The 25,878-nt window shown below is 44.7% G+C and overlaps 1 protein-coding gene across 1 annotated transcript in view; it reads right to left on the bottom strand.

The window, feature by feature from the left end:
* SLIT3 (slit guidance ligand 3) overlaps positions 1–25,878 on the bottom strand; it is a 602,543-nt gene that overhangs the window by 206,963 nt on the left and 369,702 nt on the right. The window contains exon 5 of the mRNA XM_014786114.2: positions 813–884. Coding sequence (XP_014641600.2) covers positions 813–884 — 72 coding nt within the window. The remainder of the gene's footprint in view (positions 1–812; positions 885–25,878) is intronic.

Genomic DNA, 25,878 nt, shown 5'->3' with positions numbered 1-25,878 from the left:
GGGTGAGGAATCTGCATGTGACAAAATTACATAGAACGGCACATGCGCACACACGCACGTGTAAAGCTGTGAATCTGAAGCATAGTCTGTAGATTGTACCAATGTCAGTTTCCTGGTTTTGATATTATACTATAATCAGGTAAGATGTTACCATTGGGAGAAAAGTAGGTAAAAGGGCACATGGACCTTTCTACTATTTTTGAAACTTCCTACGAATAATTATTTCAAAATAAAAATTAAAAAAAAAAAACAAACACCAAGCACCCAGTACAGTCGATCTGGCTATGTCTCCCCAGGTCCTGGGATACAAGTCCCAGCGCTCTCTCACAAGATCCTATTAATAACGGTGAGACCTTCAGCATCATGATCTTCATCATTATCATCATCATCATTAAGGCTCCCATTCACTGAACACTTACTATGTACAAGGTACTAAGTGTTTAAAATATTTTCTCATTTCATCAACACCCCCCACCAGGCTATCATCCTTGTTTTATGGAAGATAAGGACCTTGGGAGAAGCTGAGTTGAGCCCCAGGCCACAGAGCTACAGCAAGGCCGGGCTCGGACCCAGGTCTGAGACTCGAATGCTCATACTTGGGGCCGAGTAAACAGAGAACGAGACTCTGTGGAGCTGTCCTGGCATCCGATGTGTGTTCCCTGGAAACCACTTAAACACATCCCTCCATCTGTCCCAAAGGCGCCTGGATGGAGGCAGCACAGGACACAGTGGTGCCGCCTTTCTGTACCATGCCTCACCACCCTCTGGCCAGAGAGCCACATCTGCAGCGAAGCAACAAAAACAGCACTTACAGGTTCTTCACGTCGGCGATGCCGCGGAACGCCTTCCTCGGGATCCCCAGGATCTGGTTTTCGCTCAGATCTCTAAACAAGAAGAAAAGAGGCACGCCGCATTAACGACAAGGCCGGCTTTATCTGCATCTCATTATGATAACAAAACCCCTGGAGGCTGCCTCTGCGTTCAAGAGTGTTTGGGGGGCTGTTTAGTCTCAGGACCCAGGCTGCTACAAGCCTTCACATTGTTCCTCTAGTGATGGCCTTTGCTGAAATGGTTACCAGGCGGAGCAGCTTGCCTCCAGGGCGGGCTCTGTGGGTGGTCTCGCACCTCCAGGCCACGAGCCAAGACTGGGTTATTTGTTGCACACACTGCACCCAATTCTCTGTTTTGCCACCTCCCAGAGACGACCCCTGCCCTCCTCCCCCACAGTGTCCCTCCCCCACTGCTGGGTCAACATCACTCAATCTCCCATCTCTCAGGGACTCTCCCTTTGTCATCTGGGATTGGAACGGAGCCTGGCCATCCTGATTTTCTGATGGAGGATGACCACCTGCGCTTATTCTAGAGCCCCAGAGACCGCTGGGGCCTCCTGGATTGTCTTAGTAACAGGCATGATGAATTCAAATTGCATTTCCACAAACCCATCCAAAATAGGGGTCTCCCTGCATCTGATCGAGCATTAAGCAGTGCTAACGTGTTGCTCTGAGGAGGGAGGGTAAGCAACAAAGCAAGTCTCAGGTCTTGAAGCTGGCTCACACCCAAGTCTTGTGCCAGAGTGCTCGTGAAAAAGCCCCACAGCCTCAATTTCCTTTCCTAAGACCCATGCAGCTTTTGTCATTTTGATTTCTGGTTTTATTTTTTGCTAGACCAAAGACACGTACTTGTTTTCATTCATACCTGAAGCTTGCTTGGGATCTCAGTGAGTAATCACTCATATATGATTGATGTGTGTGTGTGTGTGTGTGTGGGTATGTATGAACTCATACCCCCCCACACACACATCAATCATATGTATACATATATATCTATATCTATAGATATAGGTATATATCTTCATTATTTTAGAACACAAAAACCTTTGGATATTAAGGTAAAAAAATTACCTACCCAGACATAATCACTGTTACCAATTAGGAGTAATATATATAAATTTCACCAATATGATCTCATAGTATATAGTCTGTTATAACCTCTTTTTTCACTTATTATATTGAGAACATCTGTTCATGTTATTTACACCACGTCTGTGCCAACATTTTTAATGGCTGTATATCATCCAATTGTATAGATGGCTATACGTTCCCACATTGATGGGTATTTATTTATATATTCATTTGCCATTTAGGGAAACACTAGGATGAATTTTCCTGCCTCCTGCACACTTTAAGGACACTTCCTTGGTATAAAGTCCTATAAGGAGGATGGGCTGGGTCACAGGATAACACGTCTTTAATTACTGAGTTGTCCTAAGACAGACTGTACCAGTGGACGCTCCCCCACTGATTTTCCACGGGCACCTAACAAAAACCTATAGATGACTCCAAATATATTTGGAAAGAGAGGTCAGATAACCATCTTCCACCCCGGGCCGTCTAAACCAACATTTTGCAAGGGAGTAGGAGAGAAAATAGAAAGCAGAAGAGAGGTGTCCACTTTTCTGCTCTCACCTGCTGAGACGAGCAGCCGCACTCTGAGGGGCCAGCTGAAACTCGAGACACCAGGGGATTGTCTGGGGCCACTGTTAGGCCCCAAGGCAAGGCTCTGAGTTAGGACAGAATGCAGATATGAATCCTAGTGACTTCTAGGGCTGAATAACAGGGTGCTCCCCATCTCAAATCCAGTTTCCTCTGTCTGCAAATGATGTAAGTACATTTAGATGCACAGTGAGCCCCGTTGCAGGCTCCCCCGGCCAGGCCTGATTCAATGAGCAGGGCTCCAGCCTGGAGTCGGGGCACTGAACAAAGCCCACGATGACAGCAGAGGTCAGGCAGTGTCACCAAGGCCACTCCTCTGCTCTCCATCAGCCTCCAGGAGAAGGGGGCCCAGGTCCTGTCATCCGACTAATGCAATTTCCACCAGGCATCTGGGCTGTACCCAAGGCTCCAGCAGCCACAATGGGCCCAGTCTTTTCTGCCAAGTGAAGGCTGGTCTCCAGGACAGCAAGCCCCTGCCCACTACCCTCCCAGGCTTGGCTGCTATCTTCGGCCGCTCTGGGAAACTGCTCAGGCCATACTTCTGGCAAACTGCGGATGATCAGAATCAGGGACAGGAGGTGCAAACAGCAGAGAGGTTCAGAACTGTCAGCTCTAACCAGGCCCGGAAGCCGGAAGAAGGGGGACATATTCCCGTAATGCATTAACCCTTTGAGTTTAAGGCGCTGAAACATACAGAAGGAATAGCAATTGTACCAAGGTTCTGGTTTGCAGTACGATGGGATGAAGAGAGGAGAGCAATATTTAAGCCGAAAAATCTGGTGGAGTAGCTGGGAAATCTCCCACAAAAGCAGTCACACAGGCAAAATCCTGCACTTGGGTGGGACTGCCACTTGGGTTCCTCTTCACTATTTTCTGCTGTAAATACGCGCAGTGTTGCTCCCAGTTTGAGGAGCCCAGATTAGGGCACAGCTTTCCTTCCACCTCCCTGCCATGACTTTCCTCCTGCCGCAACTGAGCAACACAGCGGATTGTAGGGAATTTATCTGCTCCCCATGACAATCTGCTTGTAAATTTTATTAATTTTATTTTCCATTGAGCCTCTCTTCTCCAGCTAACAATCCTACTGTCATCCATCTGCAGGATTGTATATTGATTTCATAAATACCTCCAGTGGGCTGACAAACTGACAGCTTTAATGGTGTTACTGATGGGGCGTGGAGGAGGGTTCAGGGCTGGGTGCTTCATTTTCGGTAACTGTCCCTTCACAGTGATCTCAGGGCCTTTGTGAGGGTTCCTAATAGTGTGTTTAAATCAGCATGATGCCAGAGCATGGAGCTATTGCTAAGCAGTATCCTTGCGAGAGACAAGAGCCACCATTTTCAGCTGACACTTAAATAAAAATAACAAAATCTATCTGAAGTGCCCAAGAGCCTAGTTCCGGCCAATTGCTCGGTGGGGTTTTGGTGCCTTACCTTTCCTAAGGGAAAATGCTTGGAAGTGACCAGGGAAAGGTAACTGCTTTTTTTCAAATGTTAGATGAAAGACAAAAGGTTGGAGTCTGGTGGGAGATTGAGAGGTGCTCTGGGATTTTCTGGGGAAACAAAGGCGCATGGCTGGGGGGAAAGGCTTCCTTGGTTGGGAAGTGGGGCTCTGGATCAGGATGTCTTTTTAAATCATTAGGACTCCGAAGGAAAGGAGAACTGCATTAGCTAAAGTGCATTCTCCTGCTTCCGGAAAATGATTAACCGACTGATTATTCCATCCCAAAACACAAGACCAAAGAGGACTTATTAAGGAGACACGAAGTCAAATAGCAGTTGGCAAGAACCAATATATTCCCCTTCCAGCCAACCCTCCCCAACCCTTTTTAATTTACTAAAATGCTTTGGACGCAGATTAACTTTCTTCGCAAATTTATTATTGCTTCATCTACCTTGAAACGGGAACTGCAGACACTTTGATAAATGGATTGAAAGGTTGTCTAGTTCCTACGGAGCTTTTGAAATGCTTCCCGGGCTCTCCCTGCAATGTCAGACAGGCTTTGTTCTCAGAGCATGAGTGCTCTGTGTGAGTGACAGTCCCCACCTTCACCCCCACTCCTGCCCACCCCGTGTCTACCAGTTAAGATCGCCAGACGAGGAGCAGGAAAATGGTCTCCTCTTTGCTCTGGAGGGGACAATGTGCTCGTTTCAGTCACAATCGTGCTACCAGGAAGTCTTATCTGTTCAACGGCAGTTTGTGGGGGGATTTGCTCTAGAACGTTGATCTCAAATTATTTAGAAGCTACAAAATGGGACTTGGAAGCTCTCCCAAAACTTGGGGAATTCTTGTTTCTGAAGTGGGTTTCTTACTAGCTCTATGATCATGCAAACTACTGAAATGCTCTATGCCTCACTTTCCCCATCTTTACAGTGGGGCTATTTATTTTACTGACCTCATAGGTTAATCGTGAGGATGAACTGAGCTGATACATGTGCACTTTGTGCAGCCCCTGGAACCCTGCAGGTATTCAACGAATGGCTACGTTTATTTTGAACTTTCCCCCCAGTTAGCCCTGGATTTACATTGCTGAAAACATCCTTTATCACCCTCATCCTCAGGATATTTGCCAACAATTCTGCAAAGAATAGAAGACATAAACATTGCTAATATTCTTTCCATAAAATCTGAGAGAGGTATTAAAGTCTCCCTCATCTATCACCTAGAAAGGAGTATCCATATTGATTCTAGATTCTTTTGGATGAAACAGGAGAGCTTGATTCAGGAGAAAAGATCTGTCTTAGGTTGGGCTCTCTCAGAAGCACCCAAGAGAAATACAAATTCCCCAGCTCTGCCTGCTCTTCATAAGGCTGGACGAGGTGACTCCAGCAACTCAAGGACAGATTGCTGAAGAGGTTCCCAGCCATGACCTTTGGCAAAGTCCAAAGAAGCAGGAGACGAGAGCCAGTGCCAGTAAAGGGGGCCCAAGGGATCCAACCCAAAGTATTCATGAGAAGGCTTCGAGGACAGTTCTCCCGAATCAGGAAGTTCTCAGAAGATTAAAAAAAAATCATTTCTGAAAGATGACATGTCCAGGACCAAGGATCAAGAGGCCACAGGGGAAGCTAACTGACCAAAGAAAACTGGAACAACCCAATCTGGTACCTTCTTTACCTCCCCAAACTCCTTGCACTGAGACCAATCAGGTGCAGTTTTAGTAACATTTTTTTAAAAAACCATCAACTGTTGATTAGCCAAACTAAAAGAAGGGATGATCTTTGTTGTTGTTAGTGCCGACAGTTCCAACTCCTAGCAACCCTGTGTATAGCAGAACGGAACCCTGCCCGCTCTTTCTGCATCATCCTCCCATCTTCCAGCACTGTAGCAGACAATGTTCTGCTGCTATTCATAGGGTTTTAAGAGTTAACTATCTTGGAAGTGGGTGGCCAGGTCCTTTTTCATAGTCTGTCTTAGTCTGGAAGCTCCGCTGAAACCTGTCCATCATGGGTGACCCTGCTGGTATTTGAAATACCAGTGGCATAGCTTTCAACATCACAGCAACACACAGAGGCCACAGTCTGACCACTGACAGACGGGTGGTGTGGTTCCCTGACAGGGAAACAAACCTGGGCCACAGTGGTGATAGTGCGGGATCTTAACCACTAGACCACGAGGGAATGATCTAAAAGTATTTGTATTTGGAACCCTTATTGGATTTGGGATCGGGGCAGTGGATTCTGATTCTCTTTGGTGTGAGTATATGTTAAAATTACTTTCCCTGTCACTGCCTAGTAGGAGGAAACCTGCTCATTGATGCAGTAGGTATCAATCAGAACTCATATAGGGATTTTTAAAATTTCTGATGAATAATCCATGAATCTAAAATTTCTTGTACTCTCAATGTTACATCCTATACAAAGCTGAACCCTGCTCCCCCCACCCCCAACTGCTAATATATAGTAACTGTGACACATCACTCTGCTCTAGGAACCAAAGAGAAAGATATTGTTTTGCTTCCCTTATTTTATACAACAGGAGGGACAGACACGCAGGAAAAATTGTTCCCTGGGGATTTTACAATGTGGACTTCAGGGAGGACTTATCTTAAATGGTAAATCTCTTCTGCAGGCAATTTATCTTAATAAGTAAGATTAGATGTTTACAGTTGGGTGACTGTCAAAACCAAATGAGTCCCAAGCATATGTCCCGGCTGAGAAGCCCTGGTACCTCCAGCTGGTGTCTAGTCAATGGCATCCTTTGTCCGATGGAGATTACAATGGAATAACTGAATCATTGCCTGAAAGAACCGTCACCTATCTCAGGGATCCAGAGAATCAAAGCATCAATGGGGGACAAAAAACACAATCATTTCCCACTGCTCCAGTCGGGTTTCTGAATATTTCATTGCAGCAGGAGTTTATATTGCTCGCTCCCTTGATGTTAAAAAGTTACTGAATGAAAGACATCAATAAGAGCTCCTTCTGTTTTGCCTTCTCTGACAAGCTCATTAGAAAAGTCCTAGTCATACCATTCAGATGTTTCATCCTGGTGGATGAAATGTCAGTTCAGATTCTTATTTCACTCAAGAAGAAATGAACTGAGCACTTACTATGTGCTACACTATGTTACATGTTGAGATACAGAAACGAACAGAACCGAGTTTCTGCCCTCCTGGAGTTTGCATTCTCTTTGACCCCAGACACAAAGAAACAGATCCCTTTACACACACGGAGGTAAAACAAACATCTGGACACCTCAAAAGTATGAGCTGCAGTTTGACTGCTTTTTCCTTTTCAACATGAAGAAAGCCTGTCTCTAAATTTACACTGCAGATTGTTCTTAACCACCAAGGAAAATAGTTCACAGCTTTGTTTTACTCAAGGCCCAAAATCTTTTCAGTTTTTAGGGAAAAAAAGGGGAAAGATGCCAATCTCAATCACTGGGACTTGCAGGGGTGCAGGCTTGTTTCTTCAAGTACTTTAGTTTTGTCTTTCAAAGTGGACAGTTTGATAAAAATCAGGCCAGTTGGAAGAGGTTATTAAGGGCAGGTGGGGCGCAGGGCAGCTGTTCTCACAGTGGGGCTCATGGTCTACCTGATCGGAATTTACTGATGGTGCTTTGAAAAAATACAGATCTCGGTTTTTAAAATAATTTAGATATGATAATGGCATTGTGGGTTATGTTTCCTTCCATTTATGTCTTTATCTTTGAGAGATACATACTAAAATAATTAAAGATGAAATGATGATGTCTGGGCTTCACTTAAGAATAATATAGAAGAGGGGGAAGTGGGCAGAGATATAGATGACACAAGATTGGCCATGAATTGACACTTATTGGAGTTGAGTGATGCATACAAAGGGGGTTCGTTTATAATCTGTGCTTGACTTGTATATATGTGTGAAATTTTCCATAATAAAAAACATTTAAATGCAGATTCCTGGGACCCATTTCAGACCTACTGAATCAGACACCCTGGGAATGGGCTCTGGAGTCTAAACTTTGAGCAAGTTTGAGAACATGGGTAGAATGATTAGCGCACGGGATTAGGTGAGAAGTTCACATCCCAGCTGTGTTACTTAATGGGCTGTGTGTCTTTAAGAGCACCAATTCAATTCTCTGAGCCTCAACTTGGACTTCTGTGAAACTGGGATAAGCGTCACGGATAATAGACAAGCAAGTGCTTTCTACACTATACTGCAGTATATAAAAGCAAATCACTACCTTCATTTTATCAGCATGAAGTTAGCAAATGCAGCATCCTACTACCCTAAGTATCTATTCTGACTTTAGGGAAAATCTTGGGTCCAAGATGCAAAGGTCTCTTGTGTCTCAGGTTTGAGTCTGCTGGTGCTGGGCAAAATGGCTATGGGTTAGACAGAGTCACAGGGGAGGGCTGAAGCGGGGCAGAGGAACGACGTCTAATCTGCATTTTAGAAAGCCACTCAGGGGCCCAGTTTGAGGCTCTCTTAGAAGGGGTAAGGGTCCATGGATGGTTATACCCGTCCCTGGGATCCCAGACGTATGGCAGAAGAAAACCAACCACTTCGCCCTGGGACTCTCCCAAACCTGTAGGGGAGACTGGCTGACTGGGATTAGGACACTTCCAGTGGGGCCTCACAGACCAGTGATCGCCTACAGTTTTCCAGAAGGGCTGCAGTCTAGGGGAGAAGTCACTGGCAGGCAGGTAATGAGCAGAACTGAGCAGCCAGGCTGAGAGGTGGATGGAGAGCTGTGACGAGGAGGAAGGCCTGGCGATCAAACACAAGGGAGCTAAGGATCCCTTGGAAGGACTGAGGGCTGCAAGCTGCTACACAGGCTGCAAATGGAGCTGGGGTTATTGGTTTGCTCGGTTGTTACCAACGTGGGCCCCCTTTTTGTCTCTTTGTGGGCAGATGTTCTAGGGATCACAAACTCAAATGTATGACGGGTTATGCAGGTTACAGTCAATGAGTAAAGCAGCCTGAATGTGGACAATAAAAGTAGGGCGGGGGCGAGCTGGGGGAATGCAGGGCCCATCTGAATTAATTTCCCCCAAATTAAAAACCACCCTCTGTGCTGGCCAACAGAACACTTCAACCTAGGGCTGAAGGGTGCAGAGGCCAACGCCCCTCCAAGGGATATCTGCTAATTCTAGAACAGTGCTGTCCCACAGAAATATAACATGAGACACCTATGCAATTTAAATTGTTCCATTAGCTGCATTAAAAACAGTAAAAAGAAATAGTTCAAATGAATGTTAATAAAGTATTTTATTTAACCCAATATATCCAAAATATTACCATTTCAACATGTAATCAATATAAAAATTTATTAATGAGATACTTTACATTCTTTTTTTATACCAGGTCTTCAGAATCTGGTGTAGTTTATATACATCTCACTTGGGACTGGCCACATTCCAAGTGCTCGATAGCCACACATGGCTAGTGTCTATCACACTGGATGGTGCAGTTCTAGGATAAGGCTAGGAGCTGGATGCTGTAGCTCAGAGCCCACTCACTGCCAAGAGAGGGAAAGAGTTTTAGGTGTTGGAACCAGTCTAAAGGAGCCCAATGTGGGAGTCCTTGGGGGGTTTGGGTATACAATAGGAGGGAAGACTCAAGGGGAGCCATTCAATGTAGAAACCTTTGAATTTAGGGAAGTAAGCCATGGCTTTAAATATTCCAGTCATTCAGCCTTCCCTCCTATGAGCAGCCATAAATCCTTCCAGCCATAGGATTTATTTTTTTATTATTATTTTTTAAAATTTTTTGTTTATTGCAGTAACATTGGTTTATAACATTGTAAAAATTTCAGGTGTACATCATTGTACTTCTATTTCTGCATAGATTACATCATGTTCACCACCCAAATACTAATTACAACCCATCACCACACACATGTACCGAATTATCCCTTTCACCCTCCTCCCTCCCCCCTTCCCCTCTGGTAACCACCAATCCAATCTCTGTCCCTATGTGTTTGTTTATTGTTGTTATTATCTACTACTTAATGAAGGAAATCATACGGTATTTGACCTTCTCCCTCTGACTTATTTCACTTTGCATTATACCCTCAATGTCCATCCATGTTGTCACAAATGCCTGGATTTCATCGTTTCTTATGGCTGAGTAGTATTCCATTGTGTATATATACCACAGCTTCTTTATCCATTTGTCCCTTGATGGGCACTTAGGTTGCTTCCAAGTCTTGGCTATTGTGAATAACGCTGCAATGAACACAGGGGTGCATGTACCTTTACAAATTGGTGTTTTCAAGTTCTTTGGATAAATACCCAACAGTGGAATAGCTGGATCATATGGTAGTTCTATCCTTGATTTTTTGAGGAATCTCCATACTGTTTTCCATAGTGGCTGCACCAGTTTGCACTCCCACCAGCAGTGTATGAGAGTTCCCTCCTCTCCACATCCTCTCCAACACATGTTGTTTCCTGTCTTGTTAATTATAGCCATTCTGACGGGTGTGAGGTGATATCTCATTGTAGTTTTGATTTGCATTTCCCTGATAGTTAGTGATTTTGAACATCTTTTCATGTGTCTGTTGGCCATCTGTATATCTTCTTTGGAGAAATGTCTGTTCAGGTCTTTTGCCCATTTTTTAATTGGGTTGGTAGTTTTTTTGTTGTTGAGATGCATGAGTTCTTTATATATTTGGGAGATTAAGCCCTTATCAGAAGTATGGTTTGCAAATATCTTCTCCCAATTGTTAGGTTGTCTTTTTGTTTTGTTCATGGTTTCCTTTGCTGTGCAGAAGCTTTTTAGTTTGATGTAGTCCCATCTGTTTATTTTTTCTATTGTTTCTCTTGCCCGGTCAGACATGGTATTTGAAAAGATGTTGCTAAGACCGATGTCGAAGAGCGTACTGCCTATGTTTTCTTCTAGAAGTTTCATAGTTTCAGGTCTTACATTCAAGTCTTTAATCCATTTGGAGTTAATTTTTGTGTATGGTGTAAGGTAAGGGTCTACTTTCATTTTTTTGCATGTGGCTATCCAGTTTTCCCAACACCATTTGTTGAAGAGACTTTCTTTTCTCCATTGTATGTTCTTGGCTCCTTTGTCAAAGATTAGCTGTCCATAGATGTGTGGGTTTATTTCTGGGCTTTCGATTCTATTCCATTGATCTGTGTGTCTGTTTTTGTGCCAGTACCATGCTGTTTTGGTTACTATAGCTTTGTAGTATATTTTGAAATCAGGGAGTGTGATACCTCCAGCTTTGTTCTTTTTTCTCAGGATTCCTTTAGCTATTCAGGGTCTTTTGTTGTTCCATATAAATTTTAGGATTCTTTGTTCTATTTCTGTGAAAAATGTTGTTGGAACTTTGATAGGGATTGCATTGAATCTATAGATGCCAGCCATAGGATTTAATTTGAGTTTTTCTGAACCAACACTCTTCCAGGGCTGGCAGGGTTAACCAATGCTTCCAGCCCAAACAGAAGCTTTCTTCATTTAATTATCATATGCAACTTCAACTAAGGCTCTTTGTGTTCATGAAACAGCATTACAATTGACTGATCATCTCCAGCAAATGGTACAGAGCCTGAGCTTCTCAACAGCTCACTAATCCCTGGGATTATCACAATTCAGCAACAAGGCAGTTACATCAGATGGGATTGGGGAGCTCTCATTATCAGTCCAATTGTGCTTTCTGTTCTGGTCCAGATTTCCTTGTGTCACTACGTGGTCCAGGAAACACCACTAGGATTCCAACTACCGGCATCTGACTCGAATCTGTGCATCCATCACCATGTACCCTCCAGGGAGTATAACCACAATTTTGGCGTCCTTACATCACGTGCAGAAATCTGATGCTGAAAATCATCTGATGATAAGCATCTAATTATGTACCTGAGATAGTCGACTGCCAATTTTTAGGCCCAATGAGACGTTTTGGTTTAATTTATCAATCTTGGTTTGGGGAAGAGGGGTCCACCTGGTTCAAAAGGATGGAGACAGGTGTTTTCTTTTTTTTCTTTGTTTGAAGCTATGGGTCTGCCCAACGGAGTTTGGGAAAGGGAGCCCCTTTCTGTGCAATCCATTCTCCTCCTAGGCTGACATCCTGTTCCACTCCCTCCTTCTCCTCTGTCCCTCTCCCTTGGCAGCCCTCTGAAACTTTCATCCTAATTTGATTGTCGTAGCTGACACTGTCAATCTGAAATCCAGTAGCATGTCTAATGCTGGCTGGACAAGGGGAATGCAGCGGGAGTTGAGGGGGAGGCAAATTCATCTTGAGAAGTAGCTTTATGTAAATCGATCCTTTGGCCAAAAGCTGGAGCCAAGCATTTGCTGATTAATTGGAGAAGCGTCCTTGTTCCCGCGTCTTCTTTAGAGAGATGGCCCAAATTGAGTCCTCTCTTATTCACAAAGACATTCCCGTGCCAAAAAGCTTTTGCAATTAGGAGATGAAACCTTGTGAGCGAGGGGGAGGTGGCTGGGGGCAAGGGGATGTTTCTGGAATTGTTCTGAAATGAAGTGTGTGCATTTGGCCTGCTTCGTGATTAATCGCTGACCTGGGCACCCTCATTTGCCACCCAGACAGCGTCCTGATAGCCTAGGTTCTCAGGCATCATATCCCAGAGGTGAAGATCTGCTTGTGCAATAATTAGCAAAAATTAAGGGGGTGGAGAGTGTGCTTTCTAACATGTTTTTCTTGTGGATTCCAAATTTATATTTTCAGTTACCCCTTGGGCCCATTTCTGTCGGCGTCAGGAAGGAGGGAGTGAGTCTGTGACTGACTCAATCTCTTGTCTATGTCCTCTCACCTTTCCAGAAAAAGCAAGCTCAAGCAAAATGGCAGATCCTCCTCCAATGTGGTCCTTTCAAATCAATTGCTGTTCCAGGACACTGTTTAATTTGACTTGACCAAAAAGGTAAGACAAATTAGGGAGCTGAGCACAGGTAGACGTGAGCTTGGATCTGAAGAGACTGCTTGTTTCTTCTGACTACACGCTGACCAGAGGTTGAGCAGGTAAGGTACCGTGGTCTTTTCCACTGGCCCCCTCCCTAGATTACTAGTTTCATGTGCTCAGAGACTTTTGCTAAACACGAGGCCTGACGCATAGCTTACAAAATATTTTTGAATGGATAAAAAAATAAGTGAAAATGATTTCATGCCATTGCCTGGTTCATGGATGATCAAGAACAAATCTCAAGCTATGGGGATATTTTTTCCAAGTCCAGTTCATCTCTCTAGATTATATAAAGCTCTTGCCCTAGTCCTCCACCCTTCTAACTCCACCTCCCTGCTGGAGTATCATGCCTGTGAACTAAGGCCACTGGAACAGGCTTGCATTTTAAGGAGCTGCATTTAGTGTCTCCAACTGAAAATGGTGTAGTGAGCTCAGCTGGAGCGTGGGAACGAGCAGTTATATTGGGAAGGTAGGCTAAGTAGACAAGTGATTAGGTTTTTCAGAATAGAGTTTAAACCCGGCCTGAAAGGATACCCCAGATTTGGAAAATAGATTCAATCCAGAAAGGGGCCATGTGCCTGACAACGTTTCATCTCCCCGTGTCTGAATTCTGGCACTCGTTGAGACAAGGATAACATAGATAATGAAACCCCCGGGTGTAGGAGACACTTTTAGCATCAAGCTCCAGGAGATGTTAGAAGGAGATGATTGACAGTGAGAAAGTTTTGATTATCCTTGTGATAATCTGCTCTGTGATCAGTCTCCTCCCTGCCAAACAGTCTAAAAGATCTGGAAACCCTCATGGAGCTGGAGGATTAGTAGAAGTCACATAGCAGTGGGAGAGGAGGATAGGGAGGTGGGAAGGAGAGAGGCAGTCCAGAGGGCTAAGCCACTGTAGTTTGGGAGCAGTTGAAGCCACTTCCCAATTTCTACCCCGCGTAACCTTAAATGTTCAACTTGATCATGAAGAATGGATTTTCTGAACACTCCTCTGGATCCTCAGTGTGTGCCTGACCCTAGACTAACGTTCTGCAGACTGAACAACTCCTCCCTCCACACTAGGGGATATAGCACTGGGATTACTCTTCTGTTTTACTGAAGCAATGCGAGCAGGCAGGGGCAGGGTGGGGGTGGGTGGAGAGGGGCTATGCGTTGGGCTGCAGCTGCCCAGAGGTTGGAACTCTGAATGCGGGGCTGCAGCTCAAGGAAAGGTGGCTTGTAGATTCCTGTTCTTTCTTGTAACTTTTCAGAACCCCATTAAACAAGTGAAACCTCAGTGGTGAAGGTGAGATGCTATCCTCGGGTCATCTGCCAACAAAATCAATGTGGCTTCAGAAAGGCTCAAAATTATCTTCTGCTGAAGCAGGAAAGCAATTCAGCGAGAGCTCAGCACCCTGAGTTGCAAGGCCAGCTTCTCGGAGCTCAGTGCTGGATGAAGTATATAGCAGCTTAAGCCATTAAGCTACGTTAATTCTATGGAAGGACATTTCTCATCATGATCCCCTGCACTATTTATTGTTCCATTCAAAGCAATTGCAGTTATCACTAATAACTCACACCTGTGGCTGTCCTGGTATTGACTAAGGGAGAATAGATGCTGTTCTCTTGCTTATTTATGTAAAAATGGATGCAGTTCAATAGATTTACACCAAGTTTGAAGTTAACACTAATATTTAATCCCAGACCTGCTTCAAAGGCACTAGACAACGGATGTGAGCACCGGGAAAACCCAGCGAACTGCAATGATGAAATTAATTAGTGATGAATGTGAGACCACTGCCACTAGTCTTATGCTAAATACAATAAACTCCCCTGTCCCAGGTAAAGAGAAAACGACCTCCATGGTAGGAGGTGAGGGAAGAGGGAAGAGATAAAGGAGAGACTTCTTCTGAAACACCTCCATTGCCTCTCCGAGACTGTTCATTGACTATATAGCCTGAGCCATACTCTTCCTGGTTAACTCAACTCCCTTCCTTTCATATCTGACCCCAGAAGTCCTGCATAGGGTCAAGACCCCAGGAGGCAGTGAGGCACAATACTGAAAGCATGGCTCAGGAGCCTGGAAGACCTCAGTGTGAATTCCAACTTTGCCTCTTGCTCACTGTGTGACTTTGTGTGAGTAGATTACCCTGTCTGAGCCTCAGTTTCCTCATCTGTAAAATGGAGACAATGAAAATACTTATGTCAGGGAATTATTATGAAATGACTAATGAATTTAGAGCTCTTTGCACATTACCTGGCTCAGGATAAACACTTAATAAGTACTAATTATTATGAGTACTTGTATCTGTTCAAGTCTGCATTCAAACACTATGAGAAGACAAGAAAATCCCTGCCCCCTTGTTCCAGAGAAGATTACACAAGAACTCTAAAACTGTAAAGCAGCAACTCCAGGTCAATTCCAAAGAAAGCAATAATTGGGTTCCACTCAGCATGCTGTGCCTCAAAGCTTCGCTGAGTCCTGCAGGGAGACTCAACCTCATGGAATCTACCAGGCTCTTCTGAGGATGGCGAGGGTGTGGCGGCAAAGATAGGGACATAGGTTAAGGCCACACAGGTCTCTGTAAACCCCCTGGGAAGCTGGCTGGAAATGGTTGTCAGTGCAGCCACTGCTGTGCAGAGAAGTTGGCAGGAGACTTCCACAAAGAGGAAGGAAAAGAAGAGCCTGACGGCAGCTGGTGGGACAGCTGGGAGGAGAGCTCTAAGACCACCGCCCAGGTAGAATTTAGTCTGGGAAGTGGCCTCATACAAACACGGGTTTGGGCTGAGAGCAAATGTTAATCCAGCCTCCTCTGCACAGACTCAGGACAAGACAAAGTATCCCTCCACCTTCCCAAGGGAGCTGGGGTCTTGTGTGAGCTTTGGAGGGGTCTGGAGCCACGCAGGAAAGAGCCCTAAGAGGAAAGGTTATCAGTCAAGGTGGGAAGGTGAGTTGAATTTGCTGCTAACGCAAATTCCCTATGTTGTTACTTCTGAGAAGAGAATCCTTACTACCCTGTTAACACTGTCCTGGGGCTTACATTTCAGTGAAGGGTCATCATCAACAGGGTGACTACAACATACCCAGGGAGTTAGGTGCTGTGGGTCAAGGCTAAGAAAATGAGAAGACACAGTCGGTGGGAGAGGACAAAGTGGGACAGCAAGTATGATGTCACCTCTTAGGAAATGAACGTCACCTCTGCAAGTGGACTCGGCTACTCGAGGCAAGACACAGCAGGCCTCTGTCCTCTTTCTTGTCCCCAAACCCAGTGCAGGAGGCTGCTCCAAGAGTGAGGGGATGGAACCAGACAGTCAGCCTCTGAGTGGTGTGGAGAGGCAGTCTGTGAACCAGAGATCATTAAAGTCAGTGGTTGATGGGCAGAAGAATCCAAGCAGAGAGGGAGGGAGGAAGGGAGAGAGAGAGAGAGGGAAAGATGGAGAAAGAGAGAGGGAAAGACAAAGAGACAAAGACCAAGAGGGAGAGAGATCCTGATATAGTGAGATAGAATAAAACTGGAGAGAACGGAAGAAAAAAGAAAGTCAGAGAGAAACACATAGACAGAGACAGTCATTTCACAGAAGAGACTGTGAAAGGCAGAGACACACAGAGAAAGAGAGAGGCACTGATATGAGACCAGGAGAAACAGGATGGAGACAGGGTCACACACACACAAGAGACACAGAAAGAGCCGGGCTGAGAGCACAAGAGACCGAGGAAAGCAAGAGGAAAGGATCAGGTGGGAGCCAGCAGGGGTCTGTGAGGCTGGTAGACTGAGATTCTTCTCCACAAGATCCTAGCCTTTGAGCTTTCCCAGGATGAGGGGACCAAGAACAAGAGGGGGTCCAAGGCTTCTCTCACATTCGACTTGGGAGGCTGCTCTGGGGAAAAGGAAGCGTCATTCTTGCTGTCTGGACCCTGCACTGAGCTCAGGCCTTCACCCCTCACCCCAGCCTTGTCCACCAAGATAATTCCCTGACCCCCAAGGAGGGGAGCTATCCGGACCAGGAGAAGGGGCTTCTGCTAAGCTCCGGTCTCCAGCGGTTCCACTTCCTGTCTCCCTCAGCTCCGGCAGCCAGACACAAGAGGTTTTGGCAGAGAAAACTTGCGGAGGTTTCAAACTTTTTACATTACAAAGCGAGTTTTTAAAAGCTCCATAAAATTTCAAGGCACATACTTAATGTTCAAATGGCAGAATATATCGATCCCTGCCCATCCTCTAGTATCTTAAGTTTACCCAGAGGACCATTTTATTTAATTAACTTGGTGCTTTATTAATATAAATATTCTCCTATTGATCATAAGAGGGCCTGACAGGCACTCAAGCTGGGTATACATCACCTTCCCTCCGAGCAGCGCCACTTAGAGGACTAGCTGGCTCGGAATCAAGAAGAGTGGCAAGTGGTCCCTGGAGACGTCAGGCGCGGATGAAGCTATAGCATTTTTATGGAGGGAGCCTTTTTTTTTTTTTTTTTAAAGATCTAGCTCCTCACTTCTCTTAAAGCAGAAAGCATATGGAAATGAGATATGAAAATGGTCTTGGCTTACACATATCAATTAAGCATGTCAATACCTTAATTAAATCGCTCAACTAACGAGATTTATACCAACGAATATGTTTTATAGTTATAATAGCTTTTTTGGCCACTGTTCAAAATGTCAAATAAATTGTGAAAAGGGGATTAAAAAAAAGACATAATCGACGTCCTGAACCGAAGCCAGTTTTTTCTTCCTGCCTTTCTTTCCCCTTTATTCATGTGATTTGGGAGAATATATATAAAGTAATGGACCCCATAACGGATTGGCTTTTCAAGGGTCTTTTTTATCCTTCAATTCTAATCCTTCCTCTCAACTTTTCTAAGCCTCACACCATTGAGCCTGCGAACGCCCTCACTTTCTTCGGGTTCTTTGGAAGTTGTTTTTTTAATAACCTGCAACTGAGGCTCCCCGGTACACCCATAGAGAGGAAAACACCGCTGCCCTGACGACAAAACCCCAAACAAAACCAGGCGTAAGGTTACAAGGCATTATTACTGAGAAGGCTATTACCATAACATCGAAACATCTGGGTGAAAGTATTCTTAACCTCTTATGTAAAAGCCAGACTAAAAGCCTATTTTCTTTAACTAAATAATGTGGCAGGAAAGCCAAGATTCTCGCTTCTCCCTTCTTAGACTCTTTCGGTCTCTGAGCTTCTCTAAATTATTTCTTTATCAATTTATTTCTGTATATAACCACAGTCTATTTCCCTAAGGATGGAAACAAAGAGGAGACCTTCTAGACATGTACAAACACCAAAAGTGAAGACGAAACCAGTGAATAAGTGATGCTGGGCATTTGCACTACTGTCGTGGATTCTTCCCAATAAGTAACAGACAGAAAGAGCAACACTGTGAGCACTGCTGCGTGGATTCAGGGTTATTATTTACAACGGTGATTGCAAAAAAGAAAAGGAAAGGAAAAGAATATAAATTATTTTGGGGGCACTCATCTGAAATACACAAGCGTATTTGAAGTCTTGGTTAAACAGTCCATTTCTGAAACCTCAGCCAGGCCATTGCATTGAACGTTGCCCTAAACAGGGTGACAGGAGGCAAGAAGTGGGTGCCCTTGGATTTTTGTGCGCCCTGATTCCCCTGAGGCTCTGGTGTGTGAGGGCTGCATCTATGGCCTCTCATCCTTTCACAGCCAACCGCCTGCCAGCTCCTGGGGAAGGATGGCACCAAACAGGCTCCAGAGAGATGCAAGAACCGGGTCAGTCCTCCCAGTGTGATTCCCTCTACTGACATGATCTGGCTAAGATTAGGGGAAAGGACCAAGCACCCCGATCATTACTGGCTACTACTCAGGATGAAGCATCTTTGCTCAGAATCCATGATTCTCAACAAATTTTAGAGCTAAAAGATCTAACTTTCTTGATCTACAGATGGCAAAACTGAGGCCCCAAAAGAGAGAGGACTTGCCCAGAGTCACACAGCCTGGGGCAAGAATGCAGGACCCTGCCTCTGTGGAGAAGGCTCCTGCCCACTGCGTGTGTTGTTTCTGTTTTATATAAAGAGGGCAGGATGGGAGGGAGGTCTGGGTGCAGTAGCTGTCATTTCTTTGGTTGCCAGGGAGCACCTGGCTGATCTGGCTAACTGGGTAACTATTCTCCCTCCTTTGCTATCTCTCTGCACCATGCCCTGCACGTGTGGACAGCCCTCCTAATGCTCTGCCCACATTCAAAATGGGTAGTCTTTCTAGACCCATCCACCCATCCATTCTTCCAACCAACAAACATTTACTGAGCACCTACTATATGCTAGGCATGGTGCTAGGACCAGGGGACAGGTGGTAAATTAGCTCTTTGTTCATGGAGGTTATAGAATATAGGGAAGACAAACATAAGGAAATAACTGTACAGATGAGCTTTTACAATTTAGACAGACATTATGAAGACGTAGAAGATGCTTGTATGATAGGAACATGTACAGTAAGAGAACTCAATCCATGCTAGGCGGCCAGGGGAAGTGAAGCTCAGATGGAGACATGAAGGCCAAGTAGGAATCACACAAGGGAAGAGTGTGTGCTGGTGGGGTTGGTGCAGTGGTTCTCAAAGTGCAGTCTCTGGACCAGCAGCGTTAGTATCATCTGGGAGCCTGTTAGAACGCAAATTCTCAGATGCAATCCCAGATGTTCTAAATGAGAAACTTTGGGGGTGGGGAACAGCCACCTGTGGTTTTTTGTTTTTCCAAAGGAAGTAAATTGTTTTTTTTTGTGGGAATTTAAGGACACAGAAGTAGAGAGAATAGTATAATAAACGTCATCGTGAACAATTATCAATATTTTACTAATGTCCTGTCATATATCTCCACCCCCTCTTCCCACATACACACATTTTTTTTTTCTGTCTGGAGTATTTTAAAAGCAAATCTCAGACACCATATCACTTTACCAGTATATATATTTCAGTATGAAATTCTAACCAATAAGGACTTTTAATTTAACCATCTAGCATCATTACACCTAACAAAATTAACATAAGTCCTTGAAGTTCATTTGTAGTCAAGATCTAAACAAAGCTCAGCATTGCATTTCAGCCACCTGTGTTGTAACCCAGCCCTCGGGCGATGCTAATGCTAGGGAACCACTGGTGTAGAGCATGCTGGGAGAGGGAACCATGTAGTGAGGACTCCGAGTTGGTTAAGCATGCGCCCTGTTGGTTAAGCATGTGCCATGCACAATTTGAGAGGCCCATGGAGGCAAGGCAACTGTGGCTGGAATGGGGCAAGGGGAGGGCAGTGGCTGAGGGGAAGCTGGTTGGGAAGACAGGAGGAGGTGGTGGATGGGATCAGATTTCAACATGATCCCAGGATAAGGAAGAGCCACTGAAGGGTTTAAAATAGGGGGGAGGGCAGTTCTTCATTGACTGTTGATGTGAATCTCGCAACTACACCAGCGGACCAACAGGAACAGGCCTTCCTCATGCTGATTTGGAAAGCCAATTACAAAATAACTGATATTTTAACGAATTCACATTTCCATGTAAATTTTCATTTAAAAAGCCAGACTCACTCTCTCACCATATGCCTCCTCCTCATTCAGTTCTCTGCACTGAGGGATAGGCCCGGAGTCTCCCCACAGCGAGTGGGGCAGGAGATGAAGAAAGAACTCAAAAGCAGCCAGGCTCCCTGGAGGTGCGAATCTGGTGCCCCTAGAACCTGAGTTCTTGCTTCAGCATGCTTTTCCCTCTCACGGCTTTGCTTGTGTTGACATTTTTTGATGAGTTATAAACCTATCAGCACCTCAGCATTTCATCAGAGGAGGGAGCTGGGTCCTGTTCTCCAGACCAGAGGGCTAAGACTTTGCCCCCGAATCCCAATACCACAGAAAGCCAGTGCAGGACCCCGAATCCCTTGCTCTTTGTTCTAGCTGCCCAGGTAAAAGGAGGACACTTGTGGGGAACATGGAATAATGACTTGGGGGTCGCAGGGCACTTGGGCCTGGTCCCACTGCTGTGGGTGCATGGCTGGAGCACACTGCCCTCTCACGGGCCCTCTCAAGGTCCGCCCACCTCTCTTCACCTCTGTTGCCCCTGACCCACCTCTACTATCTACCCCTTCCTACTCTCTGTAAACATCAATCACAGTAAACGGTGCTTCCTTCCAGCATGTTTTCATCTCGTTCAGTGGGTTTTAAACTGTTATTTAAATGCAGAATTGTCTTGTCGGTGAATGGGCATTTCCATAGTACAAAAAAAATCACACTGCGGGGTGGCCCTGTGGCCTAGTGGTTAAGTTCCGCACGCTTCACTTTAGTGGCCTGGGTTTGGATCCTGGGCGCAGACCTACACCACTCGTCAGTGTCCATGCTGTTGTGGCATCCCACATACAAAACAGAGGAAGACTGGCACAAATGTTAGCTCAGGGCCAATCTTCCTCAGCAAAAAAAAAAAAAAAATCACAGTGGAGCTTCTCTGACTAAAGTGGGGGGTGACAGAAAAGCCCAGCTTGGTTGCACCCCCAATAACTTCAGGTACTTGAACCCATTTTGAACATTACCCACCTCTTCAGTTTACTCAGGAGGAAGCAGAGGCCCAGAGGTCAGGCCTTGTCTGAGGCACTCAGCAGGGAGGGCCCTGAAACCAAGGCCTTGTCACTCCTACTTCTAGTACCCGACTCCCTTCCACCCCTTTCCAGAAGCTTAGAGATGTTCTGAGTAGGGGGAGATGGTACTCAATGCAGACTCAAAGTTTACCTCATCAGGACTTGCTTCCTATAGTAACCAACATGGGGCCCACACATTCTAGATAAGAAAAAACACATTTCATTTCCCTCCTGGCCTCTCCTGCTAAGTTTGCTTGGGGTAGAAAACTAGAGAGAAGGTGAATAGTGAAACAAAAAACCCACATAGCCTAATTCTCCATTCCTGATCGTCAGTCTCTGTGTGCTCACAGCAGTGAATCAGAGCTCTCCTCAGAGAGGAAGCTATGAAATTTTAAATGTTCTGACTCTTACCTCCTCCATGGGGCTAATCCAGAAAACTTTACTTTAGAAATAATAATAGTAATAGCAACGATAATAATACCTTGCACATACTTAAGCAGCACTTATCACGTTGCTAGCATTCTTCCAAGCATTTTAGCATAGTTTTCAATTTCTCTTTCCTATCAGGAGAACACAGAAAAAACTCCCAGACATCACTGCAAAATGCTAATTCCAGATTTGGGGGCAGGCATAATGGCAGGAGGGCAAATTGCTATGGGGATGATACGTCGTGATAGATATGTGTGCACAATTAGAGGAACTCATAACAAAAGGGGCCATACCACTGGTCTCTGGGGGAGGCCAGTGCCTCTGTGCCATAGTTTTGGCAGCCCAGGGGTGCCCTGGGCTGGCACAGAAGTTCTAGATAATCCTGGAGTTCCTCAATGTTATAATCTCACAACCTTCTTTAAAAAGAGAGAGATTTCCAGACCCTGCCTGCTGACGGGGACGCATCCATAGAGCACCATGAAATACTGGGAGTCATGGCTTTGTCTGCACTCCCACTTACAGAGATGAGCATTGGATGAGCACCTACTGTGTGCTCCCTTCAATTTCAAAAGCATGATGGGGCAGGTACTACTGTTCCAATTTTACACATAAGGACAGCACAGTTCAAATAGGAAGCAACTTCCCCAAGGGCACAGAGCAAAGAGGAGTTGGGATTGAACTTGCCTGTCCTGCCCTGGCTAACTCACATTTACTCGGAAGAGCCTTGTTCATCACACCCAGTTAGAAAGAAGGACAGACTTAGGTACCTATGAGCACAGATGTCTAGTCTTTTTGACCTTGGAAAGAAGATGGTATCTTCTTAGTTTAATATTGTCAATTATTCTGGAGTTAAATAGTATTTTATTTCAACACATTTCATTTACTAGGGTCACGCTAAAGCTTTAGCATTACTGAGGTGCTGGGGGCACAAAAGAAGTTGAAGAGGCAGTCTCTTTTGAGAAGACTGACTGATGCCCCATGTCATGTAGCATAACCTTGTGCATGGAAGCTGGTTTCTGAGTAAACTTGGTTGAGTACTGAGTGTTAGATAGCAAATCATGAAGGGGGGACAGAACTAAAGAAATACAAGGTCCTATGAGGACCCAGCTGGAGTGCTAGAAACAGCAAGCCCAGAACCCTGTTCTCAGCAAGTCCTAATTTCTGCCCCACATCCCTCAGAGCCTGCAGAAATAGGGGTAGCAGTGCATTTTCTCATAGGGAAAATATCGCATTCTCCTCGCCACCCTCTCCCTATATTTTAATGTTCAAGATAGGAAAGAAGAATGAAAAAAAAAAAATATCTTAACACACGGTACCGTGCTATTATACTTAAAAATACAGAAAGGATTAAAACTGCCAGACCACATTAAAACTAATGACTTGTTTGGTATGACCCCTCCTCGCCTTGGCGTTGCCCATTGTCTCCAGCAATGAAGAAACATCACAGGCAACTTATTGGGAGTTATTCTCAAATGAATTGCATTTGCTGAGAAGAGCACATTTAGCATTTGGTGATTCATATGTGGGAAACATTATTGCTCCGGAAAAGAGCTTAGAATAAGTGAGATTTAGAGTCCAGGGGATAAAAAACCCAAGAGTTTAAGTTTAATTAAAAAAAAAAAAAAGCATGCATTCATTATGTGTGTGTGTCTGTGTGTGATTATGGACTTGGAATCAAGGGCTTCAAAAAGTCCCGTCTGGATCCGAAATCGTTCTCTCCACAGCGAGGACCGGAAGAAGAGGGTTGAGGGGAATTGTCTACGTACTTTTTTTTTTTTTTTCTGTGAGGAAGATCAGCCCTAAGCTAACATCTGATGCCAATCCTCCTCTTTTTTGCTGAGGAAGACTGGCCCTGGGCTAACATCCGCGCCCATCTTCCTCTACTTTACATGGGACGCCTGCCACAGCATGGCTTGACAAGCAGTGTGTTGGTGTGCGCCCAGGATCGGAACCTGCGAACCCTGGGCTGCTGAAGTGGAGTGTGCCCACTTAACCACTACACCACCGGGCTGGCCCCCATACACTTTTTTCAATAAAAAAATAAAATAGAGGAAAAGAAAAATACATGACCAAAACATATATTTTATAACTCTTGATATTTCTATATTTTAAATAATTTTGATTATTTGAATACTTTATTGTATTCCTTTGTATTGTATTGTATTCCTAGGTTATTTGTGTACTTTAAAATTAAAGGGAGTGATTATACTTTGAGGGCTCCCTTTTACTGTCCCTGGGAGCAAGGTGGGGATTTTTTACACTTTCTCATCAAGTATTTTAAGCCTCTGTTCTCCGAGCGGCTGGTGCCCTCCGCTCTGCCAAGCCCTGTGTCCGTGCAGAACCACCGCTGCGGGTGAGCTAGGAGGGCTGGCCTCACACTGCAAGGCAGCTCAGTGGAGCGTAACTGCCCGCTATCCTTTCTCCTCGTCTGTGTCGCTGGTTTATCAGGGCTCAAAGATACCCACAGCTTCCCAGTTAGAAGACCTTTCTTTCTTATTTCCTTCCACACCTGTATGCGTGCTGATGTAGCATCCTTCTTTTGAAAGTTATCTTTCTATTATATAGGTAATAGAAAAGATATCCTGACTACTTTAGTCAGAAGTTATTCAACAGTATTCAAGCATGGTCATGTATACGCAAAGACAAGGCCAGGAGGTAGCATGCAAAAATATTAAGTACCATCAATTGTGAGTTGTGGGTTGCAAGAAAATAAGCGACATTTTTTCTTCTTTTGGATGATTGGTCATATCCAATTTTGCTCTAGTGACTTCAGTGATGATATGATACATATAATAAAGAAATGTGTTTATTATTTCTTTTGAGCAATACACACAGAGGGCAGACATTTTGGGAGACATAGGAAGGTAGAAGCAATTACCTATAGTCCTGCCACTCAAAGTAACCACTGTAAACATTTTGTTTATTCTTTCAGTCTTTCTTCTGTGGATACGTTTGTGTTATATATGTTTGTATACACACACATAAATAAATATATAATATACATATTTAAAGAGAGAGAGAGAGAGTGGGCCGGCCCCGTGGCTTGGCGGTTAAGTGCGCGCGCTCTGATGCTGGCGGCCCGGGTTCGGATCCCGGGAGCGCCCCGAGGCACCACTTCTCCGTCCAACGCGAGGCCGAGTCCCACGTACAGCAACTGGAAGGATGTGAACCTATGACGTACGACTATCTACTGGGGCTTTGGGGGGAAAAACTGAATAAATAAAATCTTTAAAGAGAGAGAGAGAAAAGTTTAGCTTTGTACCCTTCTTTTTTCACTTAATATCACCTCACAGCCTGGGTAGCTATGCACAGGGGCGGGAAGCAGACTGCATCGTACACCTTTTTGTATCTTTTGAATTTTGAGCCATTTGAATGTATTGATTATTTTAAAATAGATTAAAATAAAATCTAACTCCTTATTGTAGTAAGCATTTTCCATGCTATTGCATTTTGTATACTCATCTTTTTAAGTGGCTGCATTATATTCCTTGCAAACATTCTGGAAGAGACATTGACCTTGTCAGTCACCATATCAGTGGTGGCCCATCACCTTGGACCTCCTGACCTTCTCACACCCTTGCCCAACCTCTCCTCCTAATCTGCCTGAGTAGCATGCGGTCCACGGCTTGGTCTGTGGAGGACTGAGGGCAGGCTTCCAGCAGAGCTGATGTCATTCTGTGGGAATGAATCCTGATGTCAAGCAGGATGAGCAGTGGAGAAGGACGGAAAACTCCGAAGAGCCTGAATTAATAGTGTCTCCAATTCCCAGACCTTTCACGGACCACACTGCTAAACTGAGAAGGGACACAGTGCCATGGATGGATCGCTCCTAAGGTGGCTCCAGGGACTTCGCCTTCCTTTTACAACAAGGGATTTTGGAACACCTATAATCAGAGTAACAAACTGTGCAAAGAAACACAGCAAGGACCTGCACACAAAAAAAGGAATTCTGAAGACCAGCAAACATGGCTTATTTATAGATCTTCCTCATCCTGAAATAATATAATAAAGCAGGCCAGATAATAAAGTTCACTGCAATTTTCCAGT

The sequence above is a fragment of the Ceratotherium simum genome, chromosome 4, assembly GCF_057802395.1.
Source record: "Ceratotherium simum simum isolate JZ-2026a chromosome 4, ASM5780239v1, whole genome shotgun sequence".
Classification (NCBI taxonomy): domain Eukaryota; kingdom Metazoa; phylum Chordata; class Mammalia; order Perissodactyla; family Rhinocerotidae; genus Ceratotherium; species Ceratotherium simum.
The sequence above is the reverse complement of the archived record's forward strand: the minus strand, read 5'-3'. Positions and strand labels throughout refer to the sequence as shown.